The 16,980-nt window shown below is 36.2% G+C and overlaps 1 protein-coding gene and 1 long non-coding RNA gene across 5 annotated transcripts in view; both read left to right on the forward strand.

Moving 5' to 3' along the window:
* The window catches only part of LOC114150742 (discs large homolog 1-like protein), a 140,428-nt gene that overhangs the window by 3,782 nt on the left and 119,666 nt on the right, over window positions 1-16,980 (forward strand). For all 4 annotated transcript variants that reach the window (XM_028027370.1, XM_028027372.1, XM_028027373.1 and 1 more), the window contains exons 3-4: window positions 7,799-8,564; window positions 9,333-9,429. In XM_028027370.1, coding sequence (XP_027883171.1) covers window positions 7,799-8,564; window positions 9,333-9,429 — 863 coding nt within the window. The remainder of the gene's footprint in view (window positions 1-7,798; window positions 8,565-9,332; window positions 9,430-16,980) is intronic.
* LOC114150744 (uncharacterized) lies at window positions 14,147-15,537 on the forward strand. Its single transcript, XR_003596828.1, has 2 exons — window positions 14,147-14,185; window positions 15,479-15,537. It is a non-coding gene; the product is annotated as an uncharacterized LOC114150744 (long non-coding RNA).

A 16,980-nucleotide genomic window follows, 5' to 3' on the forward strand; every position in this document is an offset into this window, starting at 1 on the left:
AAGTAATTATTTACTCATAACAAGCTCTTATATCTTGCTGAAAAGATATTTGTAAGTTAGTTTTGTCTTATTTCAAGTGTGATAAGATATTTGCACTAGAAACTAGACCAAAAATACTTGGTAAGATTTTGTGTTTTTGGAGTGTAGTAGTTTTAATAAGATAAGTGGAAGCTGTTTTAACTTTTCCTTTGAAGGTATGAAAACATGAAAACGTTTTGTTGCAGTATTCCATCTGTACACTTGAGGGCCTCAGTGCTCAAGCTATCTCTGTTTGGCTAGCAGTGTAAATATCGAGATGTTTAGAGATTGTTTTATTTTATTCTCAGTAGTTATTTTCTGAAGGACAATTTTGTTTACAGAGACTATATAGTTAATTTTATTTGTTGTTTTGTTATTTTTTATATTTAAAATGTCTTCCAGTTCCAGTGTAAAAGTTCATTAGAATTTAAAGTTTTTTGATCTTTCAGAATGTGTTCTTTCATAATTACTTGAAAATGGTCTCAAAACAACAATATTATCGTTTATCGCAATAACTTCTGGGACAATTTATCGTACAGAAAGGTTTGTTATTGTGACGGGTATATTTGCACATACCCAGATCTCTGTTTTGTATTCTAATGTTGCAGGAATTGCTTACAACAAAAGAAAACATTATTTATTTGCATCCCCTTTAGAAGCATCTACATATTTGTTTTTCACTCAGTAGGTAGAAAATCCAGAAGTTTTACTCAAGTAAGAGTAGCAATACTTCCTAATTAAATTACTCAAGTAAAAGTGTAAAGTACAGCATAGTAAAAGTACTCCTAAAAGTACATTTTAAATAAAAGTTACTCAAGTAAATGTAACTAGTTACTACCCAACTCTGATGCTTTGACAGTAAAATTATTGCTACTCTTATCTTAAAACTGTGATACCAGTTACCTTTATTGCACAGTGTATCCATTTGTGGGCCCTTTGTTTGACCCTTTAGTGAATAATCACATGTAAAGCACAGATCCTGCTTAAGTTATGCAGGAATTGAACAGAAGAGAGAACAGCAGCCATCACCGTGACTAAATCTGACAGAGAACACCATGATTGGTGTTCTCTGTCTTGTAAGAAGGAGTAGCGAAGGTGAGGAAGCTAAAGCAGCTTGACCATAAAGCTCAGTATGACATTTGCTAATTGAAAGGTGAGTGATTAGCAGATGTGATCTGGCTTTGAGTTTGTTCTAAGAAGGAAAGGACTCTGTACTTTCTTTTGTAGCCAGTTTGAAATAAAACAATGGTGTTTCCCTCAGTGTTTTATAAGCCTGGCAAGCATCATGTAAGTTTGAACAAATATGTAAAACAAATGTGCAAAAGTCTTCCAATAACATGGATGTTCACATTTCCTGTCAACTTTAAACATTTGTTAACTCAAAAACATGTTTGGCTGCTGCAAAACAGCTAAAACACTGAGGAAATCTAGTTGGAGGTTAACCTCAGTCCAGCAGCTTCTGCCCCTATACACTAAATAAAGTACAAAAATAACCCTAAACAAACTACAACGCAACAACTCTCAGTGAGGAGTTAGCAACAGTTAACAGCAGTTAATATTTGTAAAAATAAACATAGGTAAAAAGTGCAACATTGATTATAAGTTAGACGTATACAAAACATGGCAAAATTACTCATGAAACTCTGTAAATGATTAAATCTGTCTAAATAAAATACGTGTTAAAATATAACATTTGTAAAGAAAACAGAGCTGATGCTAATACATACCACAGTTACCGAGGGCAACAGAACAAAAGGGGAGGAGCTGTAGATCGCTGGTTGCTATGGTAACCGCCAACTGTCAAGAGCAGCAGAACAGAACTTCGATACATTTTTAGCAAAAGTCTGGAGAAACAGCTTCAGGATTAAGTAAAATCAATTCAAAGAATAAATAAACAAATTTGGACAAACTTCACATCTATAATATTGTTTTTTTGTTTCAAAAATCTGTTTATTGTCTTTTACATTTCAAAAGAGACACACAGACAAATAACTCACAAGTGCACAAAGCACCTAACAAAACCAAAAGAAAACACATTAACAACTTAAACATTCAAGGTGACAAACTTTAGTTGATTGCAGTGAGACAGAGTACTTTAAGTTTGTTATCTCAGGTTGAGACTTAGTCCAAGAGATTTAATCTCAGTCCACAAGCTGGCATGAGGTGATGGCATCGTCCTTCCTGGTTCTAGGCATCCCGACATCAGTGTTTCAGTTTCATACATTTTTTGAGCAAGTGAATATATTTGGAGTTAAGATGAAGATAACAGACTTACATTAACCACAATAAAAACATAGGTAAAATTAGCTAGAGTACATTCAGTCAATCGACATTATGAGTATTTATATTTTCCAAGAATAGCAAAAACTTTTCCCATATCTTTTTGAACACACAATATTTACCCTTAATCATAAAGGTGAGTTTCTCCAAGGCAAGAGAGCTTGATAATGTAGACATCCAAGTCTTTAATTGGGGTCTGGTTACAGATTTCCAGGACCTGGCTATACTATATTTGTCCTGCACCAAACAATAAATTATGGATTTTTGATCAACCTTGCTTATTTGAGTTTGAGTGGAAAAAATTCCTAAGACACACAACCAGGACAGGGATTAAGTTTAGTACTGACGATAAGTGAAATTTTATCCAAAACCTCCTTCCAGAAATTCTGAATCTCAGGACATTCCCAAAGGCAGTGAATCAATTTGTCTTTATCTCCACATTTAGCACATGTATCTAGGATGTTGGAATTAAATTTATTTAGTAATGTTGGAGTAACATATGTTCTCATCAACCATTTGTATTGGATTAACTTAAATTGAGTATTAATAGATTGTGTCTGTGCCTTCAGACAGGCCCTCTGCCATTCCTCTACTGATATATTACATTTCAAGTCTTCACACCAGGCCAGTCTTTTGTGTTGTGAGGATGTCTGGGATTCTGTCTCTGATGATGTTATAAAAGCAGGATATTAGGTCCTTCTTCAAATGGCAATTTGTTGCCAGTTCTTCTATAGAAGTAAGACTAGGTAATGTTAGAGACTTTTGAGCACCCAAGACAAAACTTCTGATTTGCATAAACTTAAAAAAATGTTTACTTAGAATTTCAAATTTTTGTTTCAAATCTTCAAAACACATCATAATCCCTTTATCAAATAAATTTGAAATTTTGCATAAACCTTTAGCATGCCATGTTTTAAAACCCATGTCTTTCCTACCTGGTTCAAATGTCATGTTGCCCCAGATCGGGGAGAATTGGGATAGTGTTGGTATTTCATTTTTGAATTTATGTACATCATACCATACTCGGATAGTGTTTTTAACAAATGGGTTAGAAGTATTTTTTAATAACTCTTTGCATTTCCTTGAGTATAGATATGAATTTAGGGATAAAGCAGTGGTATTTATATTTTCTATATTTACTCACAACAGATCAGTTGCTGAAAACCAGCAGGATCCACTAGAGAGCTGAGCAGCCCAGTAATACCACTTAAAATTTGGCACACCGAGCCCTCCTCTGTCATATGGAAGATATAATAATGATAAACGTAATCTGGCTCGTCTGTTGTTCCAAATGAAGTTATTTAGGATGGTCTGAATTTTTGTAAAAAACCCGTCGGGAGGATTAAGAGGGATAGCCTGGAAAAGATATAGGAATTTAGGGAGAACGTTCATTTTGAGAATATTTATACAGCCAATCATAGATATAGGTAAGGTAGACCATCTATCAAGTGATTCCATTGTTGAGTTAACCACCGGTGTGTAGTTTGCCTGAACCAGATCATCTATGTTTGGAGTAATTTTTATGCCTAAGTAAGTAAGGCTGTCTTTTGCCACCTGAAATGTTGTGTGAATTGGAGGATTGTTTCTTTCAGCCTGATTTAAAAATAGGATGACGGATTTAGATTCGTTGAGTTTATAACCGGAAATGTAACTAAACTCATTGATAGTTTTAAGTAGTTGAGGGATTGAGCTATTTAGATTGGACAACATTAAAATAATATCGTCGGCAAATAGTCCAATTTTAGATTCAATATTTTTTATTCTGACACCATGTATGTTTTGATTTTTCCTTATGGCAATAGCCAGTGGCTCGATTCCCAGAACAAAGAGGAGGGTGAGAGGGGACAGCCTTGACGTGTCCCCTACCTAGATTAAATGATTTAGATACAATGTTATTAGTTATAACTGAGGCAGAGGGTTTATTATAAAGTATTTTAATCCAGTTTATGAAATAACTACCAAAACCGAATTGAGAGAGAACTTTGTAGAGATTATTATGTTCCACTCTATCCAATGCTTTTTCTGCATCAAGTGAATGCAAAGCTGTATCAGGATGTTCATATTTAGCATGAATTATATTCAGAACATGACGGATACCGTGGTGAACTCGCCGCCCCTTTATGAATCCGTTCTGATCAGGGTCACAAAGGGATGGTAAAAATTTCTCAAGCCTGATTGCTAGAACTTTAGATATTATTTTGGCATCAGAGTTTATAAGTGAGATTAGTCAGAAAGATTCACATCTAGTGGGAGATTTCCCAGGTTTAGGTAGAACTGTTATGATCACATTTCACAAGGAAGGAGGTAATTCTTTAATGGTATAACTTTCCAATAGCATATTATACAGGGGCTGCAATAATTTGTTTTTAAATATTTGGTCCAAAGGAATCCCATCTGGACCAGGTGATTTTCCTGATTTTAATTTATCTATTGCATTTGAGAGTTTATCTGGATATATTGGCATATCCAGTTCTGATTTAGCTGTTTCACTAAGTGTGGGGATGTTTACACAATTAAGAAAGGAGTCAAGTGATGCTTGTGGTTTGTGCCCTTTAGACGTATATAATTTTGAGTAATAATCTTTAAAGAGATCATTAATTTTTTGAGGATCAGTAGTGTTTTCATTTGCAGCTGTAATTTCATTTATTGCCCTCTCATTCTGCAAAGCTTTAATGAGCCACGCTAGAAGTTTTCCTGCCTTCTCTCCCTGATTGTAGTAGGATTGTTTCAATCTGAATATCTCTGATGAAGCTTTGTTAGTAGATAGTTTGTCATATTTTGCTCTCATTAGCAGTTCTTGTTGCTTTTCTTTAGAACCCTTTAGATTTATCTCCAGCTCAGTCTCTTTTATTTGTTCTTCAAGTTTTAGCATCTCCATGATAGTTTTATTAGCTTTATTTTTTGTGTAGCTTATCATCTGACCCCGTATAAAAGTCTTAAAGGCTAACCATCTAATAGATGCTGTAGTCTCAGATTTATTAAGGCTGAAGTAATCATTAATATTTATCTCAATATATTTCAGAAATTTGAGCATTTGCAACCAGTGGGGTTTTAATCGCCAGATAGGATTAAACGCAATTAAGGGTGAAAATTTAAGCGTGCATAGTGAGTGGTCAGAGATCAATATGCTTTTGTAGGCACAACTCTTAATTCTGGTAACCAAGGAGTTTGAAATTAGGAAATAATCTATACAGCTATAGCTATTATGGGTAGTTGAGTGGCAAGAATATTCTTTCTTTGTTGGATTCTGTACTCTCCATATATCTCTTAAGTTTAGTTCAGACATAAAATGTTGTATAACCCATCTACTTTTAGGGTGGGACAAATCTAGACCCGATGATGGGTCGAGATTAGGATCTAAAGTACAGTTAAAATCTCCACCAAAGATCACATCACCGTGAAAAGCTGTAATAGAGAGAAACAAATTATTGTAGAAATCAGGGTCATCTATATTAGGACCATACAGGTTAACCAAAATCAAGTTTTGGTAAATCAGTGAGGCTTGGATTATTATGAATCTCCCAGCAGGATCTATGATGGTCTTTTTTATACATATAGGTTAAGATTTATGAATAAGTTTTGCCACGCCCCCAGCATGTGGAGAAAATGAGCTGGAAAATACTTGACCTGTCCATCTTCTTCTTAGAAGTGCAACTTGGTTTGTAAGTAAATGTGTTTCTTGGATAAAAACCACTTTTGGATGGTATTGTTTAAGTCTATTCATTACTTTTTTGAGTTTGATCAATTTCCTAAGGCCTCTTACATTCCAGGAGATCACATCAACAATGGACTCAGTACTCATCTGCTTAATGTCCATTTATCACCTCTTTCTGTTTTTGTCTCAACTGTAGGAACTTGAAATTTACAACTTGAAGAACATTGCACCTTGAGACACTGAACATTTACAAACACAAAAGACTTTCCTGAGATTTCCCACCAGTGGGAATCTCCACCTCCCCTTCTGCTCTATTCTGTGACTTGGCTTTGCTACTGATCCCAGAACAACAGGAGCAGAAAAAACGTTTACTTAAACAACTCGCACCTCAACCTTAAACTGCGAACCCCGACCATGGTATCTAAAACTTATTCCCCACCGCTAAGAGGGGGAGACTTAGTGGAAATGTGTATTGTCCAGGATCACCGATCAATTGAAGTATTGATCCTTATTAAACCTCGCTGGCGCCATCTAGCGTGTATTTGTGGTTACCCGTCAGTTTGTTTTGTTTCCCGTATAAATTTCTCCACCTCCGTTGGCGTGTGGAAGAGGAAGCTTTTACCGCGGTGGAAAATCCTCATCTTTGCTGGGAATATCAGTCCAAAGTTTATATTCAGATTACGGAGTTGTTGTTTCACCCGGTCGTTTTGTTTCCGTTGTTTCACCACATCCGCGGATAGCAGGGAAGAACATCACATGGCCGCCGTTGTACATCACCTTTCCTTTCAGACGGGCTGCAGTCATCACCCTCATCTTGTCTTGATAGTTTAGTTATTTCACGATGATCACGCGTGGCGGGCGGCCTGGAGCTCTCTGGCCCTGCAGCCTGTGGGCCCGCTCGATAATGGGGGGGATGGAAACGCGTCCCGCCCCAGGACCTCCATCAGCCAGGTCTGCAGAAAAGCAGCGATGTCCCCTTGCTCTGTCTTCTCGGGTAAACCCACGAGTCTCAGGTTGGATCTTCTGTTTTCAAGCTCGTCCACCTTCAAAGCGAGATCCTGGGTTTTCTTTTGTATGGTCGCTTCTTTGCCTGTTAACGAGGCGACGCCGTCCTCCAGGTTGCTAATGCGGGATTCTGCAGAGGTAAACCTCTCCAGGAATACTCCAACTGTGTCTTTAATTTCTTGATTTGAAGTTATAATCTCCCGTAGTTGCCTGGTAAAGTGAGTTTCCAAGGCTTGGATAGCTTCCAGGAGGTTAGCTTCAGAGGTCAGGGAGCTAGCGTTAGCCTCCTCCATGTATCGGTTTCCGCTTCGCCTCCAGCGTCGGATCCCTCTTTGCTGGTTGTTTTCGCTTTTACTTTGTGTTTATTCGGCATCTTGGAGGGTTGAATTGAATCCCAGGGAGTTTGCTCGTACGAAAAATATCTTAGCAGTGGTCTAGATATCTAATTGCAGGATATATTGGTCGGAGCTCAGAGCCCAGCAGCTGCTCAGTAAGACGCCATAACCGGAAGTCATCTATAATATTGTTAAAATAAAACTCTGGTATACATTGACCAACGTATTTGATGTGTATAATTTTGGCACTCATCAGAATATAATGTGTTCAGTTGTTGACTGTATGGGGTTTTCTTTATAACTTTGTAGTTTTCTGTTTTTATTATGTAAAAAACTTTGAAGCACCCTGCTGCTGGAATATGCTATACAAATTAAGCCTCTACCACTGAGCTTAGCAAGTTTTGTCGGGGAAACCCCTGGTGTTTATTATTATAATTATTATAACTCCTTATGAACTGTTTCATTAATTCTTTAGTCATTGTTCAAAGCTCTAATATCTCCACAGATATACAGGAGTTCTACGAGGTGACAATCCTGCAGGACACTCAATGTTCTGAGAAACTTCCAGCTCCAGCAGAACAATCACCAGTAAGTCCTTCGAGTCCCTCTGCCTCTGGAGAACCATCCAAACCTAGCAAGACCAAGTCTATCAAATCCACCTCCCTACCTAACCAAGATGGAGCGCCTACAAAAGCATCATCTTCTCCTACAAGACAGCCCAGCATACCACAGTCTCACCCCGCCAAAGTAAAGTACCGTGCTTCTCCTCCACCAGTCCAACCAGAAAGCTCTAAGTCTGCAGAGCTGGTTATTTCCAAACCCTCTTCACCCTCTGCTGCCTCGCCTTCCAGTGTTACTGTCAGCAGTGTGGAAACTCCCAGTGTTCCCACTAAACCATCTCAAAATGAAACCAACTCGCATGCCACTGACGCAAAGTCACAGAGTACAACAAACCCAAAAAACCCAGGTGCCTCTAAAGACCTGAATCTGGTGACTGTCTCTGCGCTCGTCTCCAGCACCATCCAGGGTCTTGTGTCACCAACCACTCCAGATAAAGCTACTCCTACTAGCATCACTCCAAAAATCAGTCCCAGTCTAAATACAGGCTCGGGAGCTGGTGTTTTTGCAGCTGCTTCCATCAATAAAGATCCAGGAACGAGCGTCATCAATGCAAGTAAAAGTCCAACGAGCCCCAGTCATAGAAAATTCTCATTCGAGAGCAAAAGTCCAACAAGTCCTTCAGCAAAGCAAAGCAAAGGACTTCCTCTTAGGTATGCTAGCACTCTTATTTCCTTGCTGTTGAGCAGTGGTAGTAATACATTTGTTGACAGTTTTGCTAATGAGTTGTAGGACACATTTAACAAAAAGAAACAGTTATCCAAGATGTAATATTACTAGGGCTGTGGTAAACTATTATTTTAGTAATTGAGTAATCAATCAATTATCCTGTAGATTAATTGAGTAATCAAATGGAAAACTGTCCTGTTCTGTACTAGCTACTTAAGCTAGTAGGCCACTTTTTTCTCGCTCTCTGTGTCAACTAAGCTACATGCAGACACGTTTCCATAGCAACTGACAACAACACTTTATGTTTAAAAAAGTCAAAATATTGTAATTTTACACCTCAATTAGGTAATGACTACTCAACAGAAGATTTTAAATACATTTAAGTTGAATATAGTTTTTAAAAAATGTATTCAACTATTGTTGAACAATAACTGACGGGTGTTTTCTCCCAACATCTGCCATTTTGTAGATTAGAGTAAGATGAGGACGAGTATGGCGCATCGTATTTTGATGTAAACCTTTTGTGTGTGTGTGTGGCTTCAAAAAACACGAAAACAAAGGAAATAACTTCAGTATGTTTCAGATAGTTCTATAAAAGCATGATACAGTTCCTCTTAAATTTTTTGCCATTAATTGCTGGTTTTATTTATAACAAAAATCTGTTTTTAATTTGAGTTTTTGTTAGTTTTAATTAACTTTAAAAACCTTGGTGAGTTCATGCGCTGAAATGTCTTTCTTCTTTCTGTTTCCAGTCCAACCAGCCCCGGGCGGGGAAAGGCTACCAGTGATAGCCCCGACTACGGACCAACCCGCTCCAAGTCGCCCGCAGCCCCACTGGCCACAAACAGGGTAAGCCAATTCTTCATTCTGTGTCTGTGCTGAAGGAAAAATGGAGAAAGTAACTCACAGGTGAAGCTTGATGAGCGAGCTTAGAGAGTTTGATTATGATTTGCTTCCAGAAAAACAAAACATTCATCTCTTTTTTCAGAATTCTCTTTTCTGTTTCATTCCTTTGCAAAATGCTGGCTGTTTTTACACAATTGCATTTTCATGGCTTGCATTACATTATGTAACATGGCAAGTGGTGTCAGATCACTTTCATACGATAATATGGTTTAGTATAATGCAAAAAAAAAAAGAAAGAAATGTTGGAGGATTAATGGAAATAGTGTCGCTGGTTTTGTATGCACATTGAGTTTTGACATGATGCTGTTTCTGGAGATTTGGCTTGGGATTTATTTGTATTTCTTATCTAAGGTGTACTTTTTAAATTATTTTAACAATATCTGTGAAAAGATATCTGCTCCTGCTGGTCTGAATTGTTGACATTTATGTGCTGCTCAGATTCAATTATAACCAGAAAGAGAAACTTTTCTTGAGAAACTTTTTCTTTTAGTTCCACTATAAGATCTAATATAGTTTCTGAGGATTCACAGATTGACCAATCTTTGTTTCTCCTTTCATTTATAATTAAAATAATGAAAAATACAGGTGCACCCTCACTAAATTAGAACATCATTGACAAAATAATGTTATGCTGTGATTCAGTGTAAAAAAATGAAACTCAAATATTATACAAACTCAATCAGAGATAAAAAAATATGTTTCTTCCTGCTACATTTGAGCAGGAAATGTAGCAAATGTAGTTGCAATTACAAACTGCAAGTTTTTGTAACTTGCAACTACAAAAAATTTATTTCAGACAATTTGGAGAATTATATAAAACAATAAAAAAACTTTTTAGATATTTTATGGCCATATTATCTCCTACGCATTCGTAAAAAATACTTGACAGTTTTCCAGCAGACACAATGAGTGTAAGCCACAAAACATTATTGCTAATTGAGATTCACGTCTATGGAGAATTTGATCAAAACATGGCGACTGAAGGAAAAATGAAAGTTGAAGAAACAGCAAAAATGTCATGAGAATTGGACATGTGGAAATTTTAGATTAATCTAAAAATGTCTGAGTATTTGTTTAGCTTTGGAGCTAAGAAATGTCCATGTTTTTTCAAGAAAATTTCTGAAATTAATTTTCAAAATTTTGTGCATTTTTTATCATTTGAGATTTGCCAAGAAAATGATGAGAGGTACTAGACTCAAAAATTGCAGATTGAGCAATAAGTCATGTTCAGTTGTTGAGTTCGTGTTTGCAGTAAAAATACTGATGATATTTTTGCACTAAGTTAAAAAGTCTAAGTCTTTTTAACTTAGACTTAGAAAGTCTAAGTTAATGCTCTTGATAGCTAAAATTAATATTCTAGCTTTCTGAAAAACATCCAAATGAACAGAAATAAATTAAATTAGTAAAATAAACTAAATTATTGACTTCCAATCAATCTTATTATTATTAATGATGTGTGACTAAAAACATGCCAGGAAATAAAACTTACATCACTGTGTGAAGATTTTTGCGTCTTAAGGGGCCTCAAGATCATTTCTACCAACAAAGTTGAAAGTAGAGCATCTTTGCTATACTGCTGTCACTGTTCACTCTATCTAACCCCCACTTCTACTAGAGACTTGACCTGATAAAGCAGTGGAGAGTGGTGTGTATGTGTGTGTGTGTGTGCAGTATCTGAGTTTTTGCATGCGCTCATGTCTGTGTACACGTCTGTCAGCGAGTGTTTGCCTGTTCAACCATGTGTGTGCACCAGTCTCTAGATGCCGCCTGTTTTCTTTTTTTTTTTTATCTGCTGAGTTTGGTTGGCGTGCGTACGCGGATGCATATTTATATACACAGATAAATCTATTTCTGAGCCGTGTGCTCCTCTGCGAGGTCAGAATGTGGAAACCGGCTGCCATTAACCGAAGACGGCAGCTGGGAAACCAGAGAACGGGTGGAGATGCTACGCTGTGGTTGCCATGTTTCCGAGGCGGCCTTTGATTTAGCTGACCGCTCTGATGAAAGGACAGGTGGAGAAACGGGGTCAAGAGAAACTGAGGGATAAAATAAAACGAAGACAAAGAGACGGCAAAGAGAAACAAAAGCTGTCAGGATGAGGAAGTTGGTCCTGGGAGATGATTTGGTGAAAGTTAGCCAAGCAGACTGGTGAGGATGGACTGCATCTGCATCCTCACTACGAAGGTGAGACATGAACTTTCAAACCAGGCGAAGACTTGAATTTATCCAATGATTGCAAAACTTACAAGTTTACGTTGTTGTATTATCTAAGAATATATTGATAAAACCAAAATTACTTCCTTCCCTGTGTAAGGAAGTATTTTTTTCTAGTTTCTAGAGCAAATAACTTTGTACACTTGAAATAAAAGAAAACAAACTTAAAAGTAACTTTTCAGCAAGATGTAGAGGCTTGTTTAAAGTAAACAATTCCTTAATATTGATGAAAAAGTGTTAGTTCCATTGGTAGATTATTTCACAACTACTGCACTGTTACCTAGCAACCTCAGCAAAGCCCTGCCCGTCACCTAGCAACCAAGTTTTAGTTTTGCTGGCAGTTTATTTCACTTCTATATTTCACTTGTGTTGAAACTTGTACTTTTTTATCAATTAAAAAGTATATTAACTTAAAACAAGCCTCTATATCTTGCTAAAAAGTTAATTTTATGTTTGTCTTATTTCAGGTGTAGAACCTAAACCAAAATTATTTGGGAAGATTTAGTGTATTTACCGTGTCATAGCAAATACACAAAGGTTTACCTGATGAGTCAAATTAGCCCAATTTAATTGGGAACAAACTTTACTTGTTGCTCTAATTCAGGGGTGTGAAACTCATTTTCATTTTGGGCAGAAAATCTGAATGCTCTTAAAGGGCCAGTTATGCCAGAGTATATTGATAAAAAAATGAAACTGTTAAAATATCAATAAATAGCTGCTCCTCCAGGATTTTGTGATTGTTTTTGCAGATTTTGTGATGCCAATTTCAAAATATTTGTAAGGAATTTTTACAATATTTGCACGTGATGTTTAATGTCACTTTATTACTCGCCGGATCATTTACGGACTATAACTTGACATCAAGGAAAGCTGAGGCAGCAGTCACTTAAACTCAACGTTTTTCACCAATTTTGAGAACATTTAAAGTGAAATCAAAAGACTATGTGGAGATTTGTTGATTTCGTGTGCATTTTGCAGATTTGTGAAAAACTGAAGGGATTATTGATGTAATTTGGAGCCTAGAGGGGCCACATAAAAAGCTACGGCGCGCCAGGTTTGGCCCCTGCGCCTTGAGTTTGACACATGTGCTCTAATTTCAGTCTTTCTATCTCAAAGAAACAGATTTTGTTTTTAGCAAAGCTAAAGTTAATCTTGAGCTGTTGTTTAGCTGTCAGTTTGACAAAATATGGCTTCCTAAGAGGCAAGAAACTGGGTTGACGGGACAAACAAAAGACTGCCTGACCCGATGGGATCGCACCAGTTGACTAATCTCTGAAGGATAGAAAACATCGCAAAAACAGGATGGAAATTAATTTAATAACCTAATATATTAAGGACCTATGTACCCTCTTTTATTATTCTTTTGATGATTTATGATAAAATAGACTTATAATGATGTTGTAGATCATTTTAAAAAATCAAGAAAAATTGTTAAACTTCCATAAGCCAAGCTTAAAATTTGACATTTATTGAGTAACAAATTAAACTATTTTTGAGAATGCATCAATACAATAAAATATTTTTCTGATACCTGTTGTATTAGCAACTAGCATTTGCACACACAAGTTGCATATTTTTTTATAACACAATGTTATCTCGTTGGTGCACTGCCATACTGATCCGGCAAGGTCAAAGACGGCAACTTTTGTGACCTTGAAAACCACGGATTGCTCCACTAAGCCCCCTAACCCATTAATCTTGCCAGTGGACTTTTCTGAACTAACCTTGCGAGTCTTGAAAAAGACAGCAGGGATTTCATCTCACATTCATTCGCTTAATCTGGTTTACCTGATTAAGGTAATGGATTAAAAATGAGAGGGTGATGACTGAGGTCAAGACACTGAGATTACTGCAGGAAACCGTCGCAGCACATTCCTCTGAGTTTACTTCAAACTTTTACACGTTTCTAGTGTAACAGCAAAGTTGTTGTATGTGACTTTATAAAAATATGGTTTTTATATATTTGTTAAAACTGTCATTATGTTATGAGACAGATAATCTGTGAAAAGATTGAGCTAATCCACCTCAACTCAGTGCTACTGTTGCTGTCTGAAGAAAGGCACTGCTCCTGCCCAAAGACCACCAGTCAGAGTGAGGAGGTGGGGCTTGGTGCTGTCAATCAATCTCATGTAGTCGCTGCTAAATGTGCTAAAGGCAGAGAAGCAACTCTCCATTACAAGAAATTTATTTATCTGTCGTCATCAGTGGATATGCTAACTAACCTTAGCATTCACAAAAGGTTATGCTAGCTGCAAGAGGGTGATTGGCAGCGTTAAGAGCTGCCTCCTGGCTCTGATTGGTTGTTTAAAGTTAGCTCTGGAAGAAGGCAGAGGACCCACAAACCAGTTTTCAACTAACTATTACTAAATCCTGGCTGCTTTTAAACTCAGCACTGTAAAAACACAAAATCTTACCAAGTATTTTTGGTCTAGTTTCTAGTGCAAATATCATATTACACTTGAAATAAGACAAAACTAACTTAAAAGTAACTTTTCAGTAAGATATAGGAGCTAAATATGTATTTCCTTAATATTGATTAAAAAATTACTAATTCCAATGGCAGATTATTTCCCTTAAAACTTGGGAAAATTTAAACAATATTATGAATTATTCCCTTGTAAGAAGGTTTTATATCTGACTGAAAAGTTACTTGTAAGTTAGTTTTGTCTTATTTGAAGTGTGATATGATATTTGCACTAGAAACTAGGCCAAAATTTATAAACATTTCTGTTTTTGCAGTGAATATTTTTTGATTTTTATCTGTACAATATTTGGTATTTGACTCATTCTCAGTAAATATTCTTTCTTTCTTTCCCAATCCTCTTTCCCTCTTTGATTTGGCGAGTCTTAAATGCAGCTCTGGTTTTATCGGTAATTGCTGTTTGGCCTTTCTGTCACTGTCCCATTATTCATCAGGAGTGCTGGAGTTCTTCCTAAGAGGCTTACCTTAGGCTCCTAATAGACTTTACGAAGGTGGAGCTATTTGAGGACTGACAAAAAGCAAAAAATAGAGATGAGTGCACACTGATTTTTACTGCATGACGTTGCTGCGTACTCAGTTTTATTTGACTTTTTTAAACTTAATTTTGCCAAAATATGACACCCTGCATCACTGCAGCTGACCTTTTATCCGACTGGCGTTGTGATGGGACTTGGAGGAGGGGAAACGACCAACTCATGATTTAATGGGGAACAGAACCTCCAAACGAGGTTCAAAAAAAGATCTGGTTCTGGAGTAGGACTAACAAAGAAATGTAAGACTCAGTTTACCTCGATCTATAAAAACTTGAGAGAAAAGATGAAAAGTCTTAAAGGATTTGTGAAGTAAAGGAAAAATCCGAGGCGAGGCTTTGGATTTACCTGCTGGTCCAGGATGCATGAACGCTACTTTTAAAGATGGAGCACAGCAACTCTACTTCTTCAGACAATGTAATGTATTTGTTTGGTTTAAAAATTTAATTTAGTCCTTTTATTTTTTAGTTTTTATAATATGAATGATGAAAAAAATTAGGAATTTCATGCATTGTGCTTTTTAAATGTAGCTTTAAATTAGTTGATTTTACACCAAGCACATTTCTGTTTTAATATTTACATGTTGACAATGTCAGGATTTTTAAAAAATGGGGTTTAGGGTAAAGGTCAGGTATCAATTATCACATCTAATCTGAACACAGCAAAGGTCACACTGCAAAAACAGAAAATCTTACCAAGTATTTTTGGTCTAGTTTCCAGTGCAAATATCTTGGTACACTTGAAATGGGATGTACTAACTTAACAGTAACTTTTTTTATCAAGATATAGGGACTTGTTCTAAGTCAATAATTACTTAATATTCATGAAAATTTTCTAGTCCCGTTTGCAGATTATTGTACTTGTAGCAAGTCATTTTTCCCATGTTATAAGTGAAATAATCTGCCAGTGAAACTTGGAGTTTTTCATCAATATTAATGAATATTTGACTTAAAACAAGCCTTTATTACTTGCTAAAATATTACTTAATATTACCTAACCCCTAACCCTAACCCTATATTACTTAATATTACCCTAACCCTAGAACTGGGTTGCTAGGTAACGGGCTTGGCTTGGCTGATGTTGCTAGGTAACGTCACAGTGCCTTTCACTTGTGAAACTAGAACTTTCTCGTCAATATTAAGGAATTATTTACTTAAAAAAAGCTCCTATGTCTTGCTGAGAAGTTACTTGTAAAGTCTGTCACAATAAACAATAAATCTATTAATCGCATAATAAATTAAAATGATCTCAATCATTTCCATTTGCATGATTTATTGTTTTTCTCTTGTCTCTTTCTACCAAAATAGGTCTTCAATCTGGTGTTTGGTTTCAAAATTGGTAGAAAGAGACTTCATAAGTTGTTTTATTTATTGTTTCTGTTGTTTTGTTTATTTATTTTGGATATTTAAAATGTCTTTCTGTTCCAGCATTTAAATGTTCATTAGAATTTAGTTTATTGTTCTTTGAGAATTACTTGAAAATTGTCAACAATATTTATCGCAATAACTTCTGGGACAATCTACCGTCCAGCAAAATTTGTTATTGTGACAGGCATAATTTCAATATTTATTGTAGAACCTAGACAAAATGTTTCTGTTTTTGCAGTGCATATAAAGGCACTTGACTCAGTCAGATTCAGTTCAAAGAAGGAGACATCAACTACTTACTGTATTTCCTTAAGCAAAATTGTACATTTTGGGGCATCAAAATACAGAATCTTATCCAGTTTTTTAGGAACTGTGTCAGAGGTTGTGTGCAGCAGCGATTCTGGCTAAGAACAGCTGAGTAACTGAAGCTCATTAGTCGGTGCGGAAGTTGTGGATTCACTTAGCTTAGCACCTTGCTAACTGTTTCAGAGAAACCACACACTTCATACAAAGTCTGTTTAATGCAGTACTATGCAGATTTACAATTTAATATTACAAATATAAATATAAAGTTAAGTAGATATTTTGGTATTTTAAGGACAGAAATGGCAATAATTCATATAAACAACAAAAAATAACAAAATTAGGCAAAAAAAAAAAATTGTTTCCAAATCAGTTTCTTTCAATAAAAAACTTATGAAACTTTAACAGAAACTGCAGGTGTGTGTTTGTGTCTGATGAATTTTTGGTTAAACATGTTTGTTTTTCATTCAATGGGTAGAAAATCCAGATATTTTACTCTAGTAAGAGTAGAAATACTGTGTGCTGTCCTCGCCCTGAGATTTCCAGTTTTCAGCAGCTAGACAGCCAGATAACGACGCTCCAATAACCAAACTTGTTT

The sequence above is a fragment of the Xiphophorus couchianus genome, chromosome 9, assembly GCF_001444195.1.
Source record: "Xiphophorus couchianus chromosome 9, X_couchianus-1.0, whole genome shotgun sequence".
Classification (NCBI taxonomy): domain Eukaryota; kingdom Metazoa; phylum Chordata; class Actinopteri; order Cyprinodontiformes; family Poeciliidae; genus Xiphophorus; species Xiphophorus couchianus.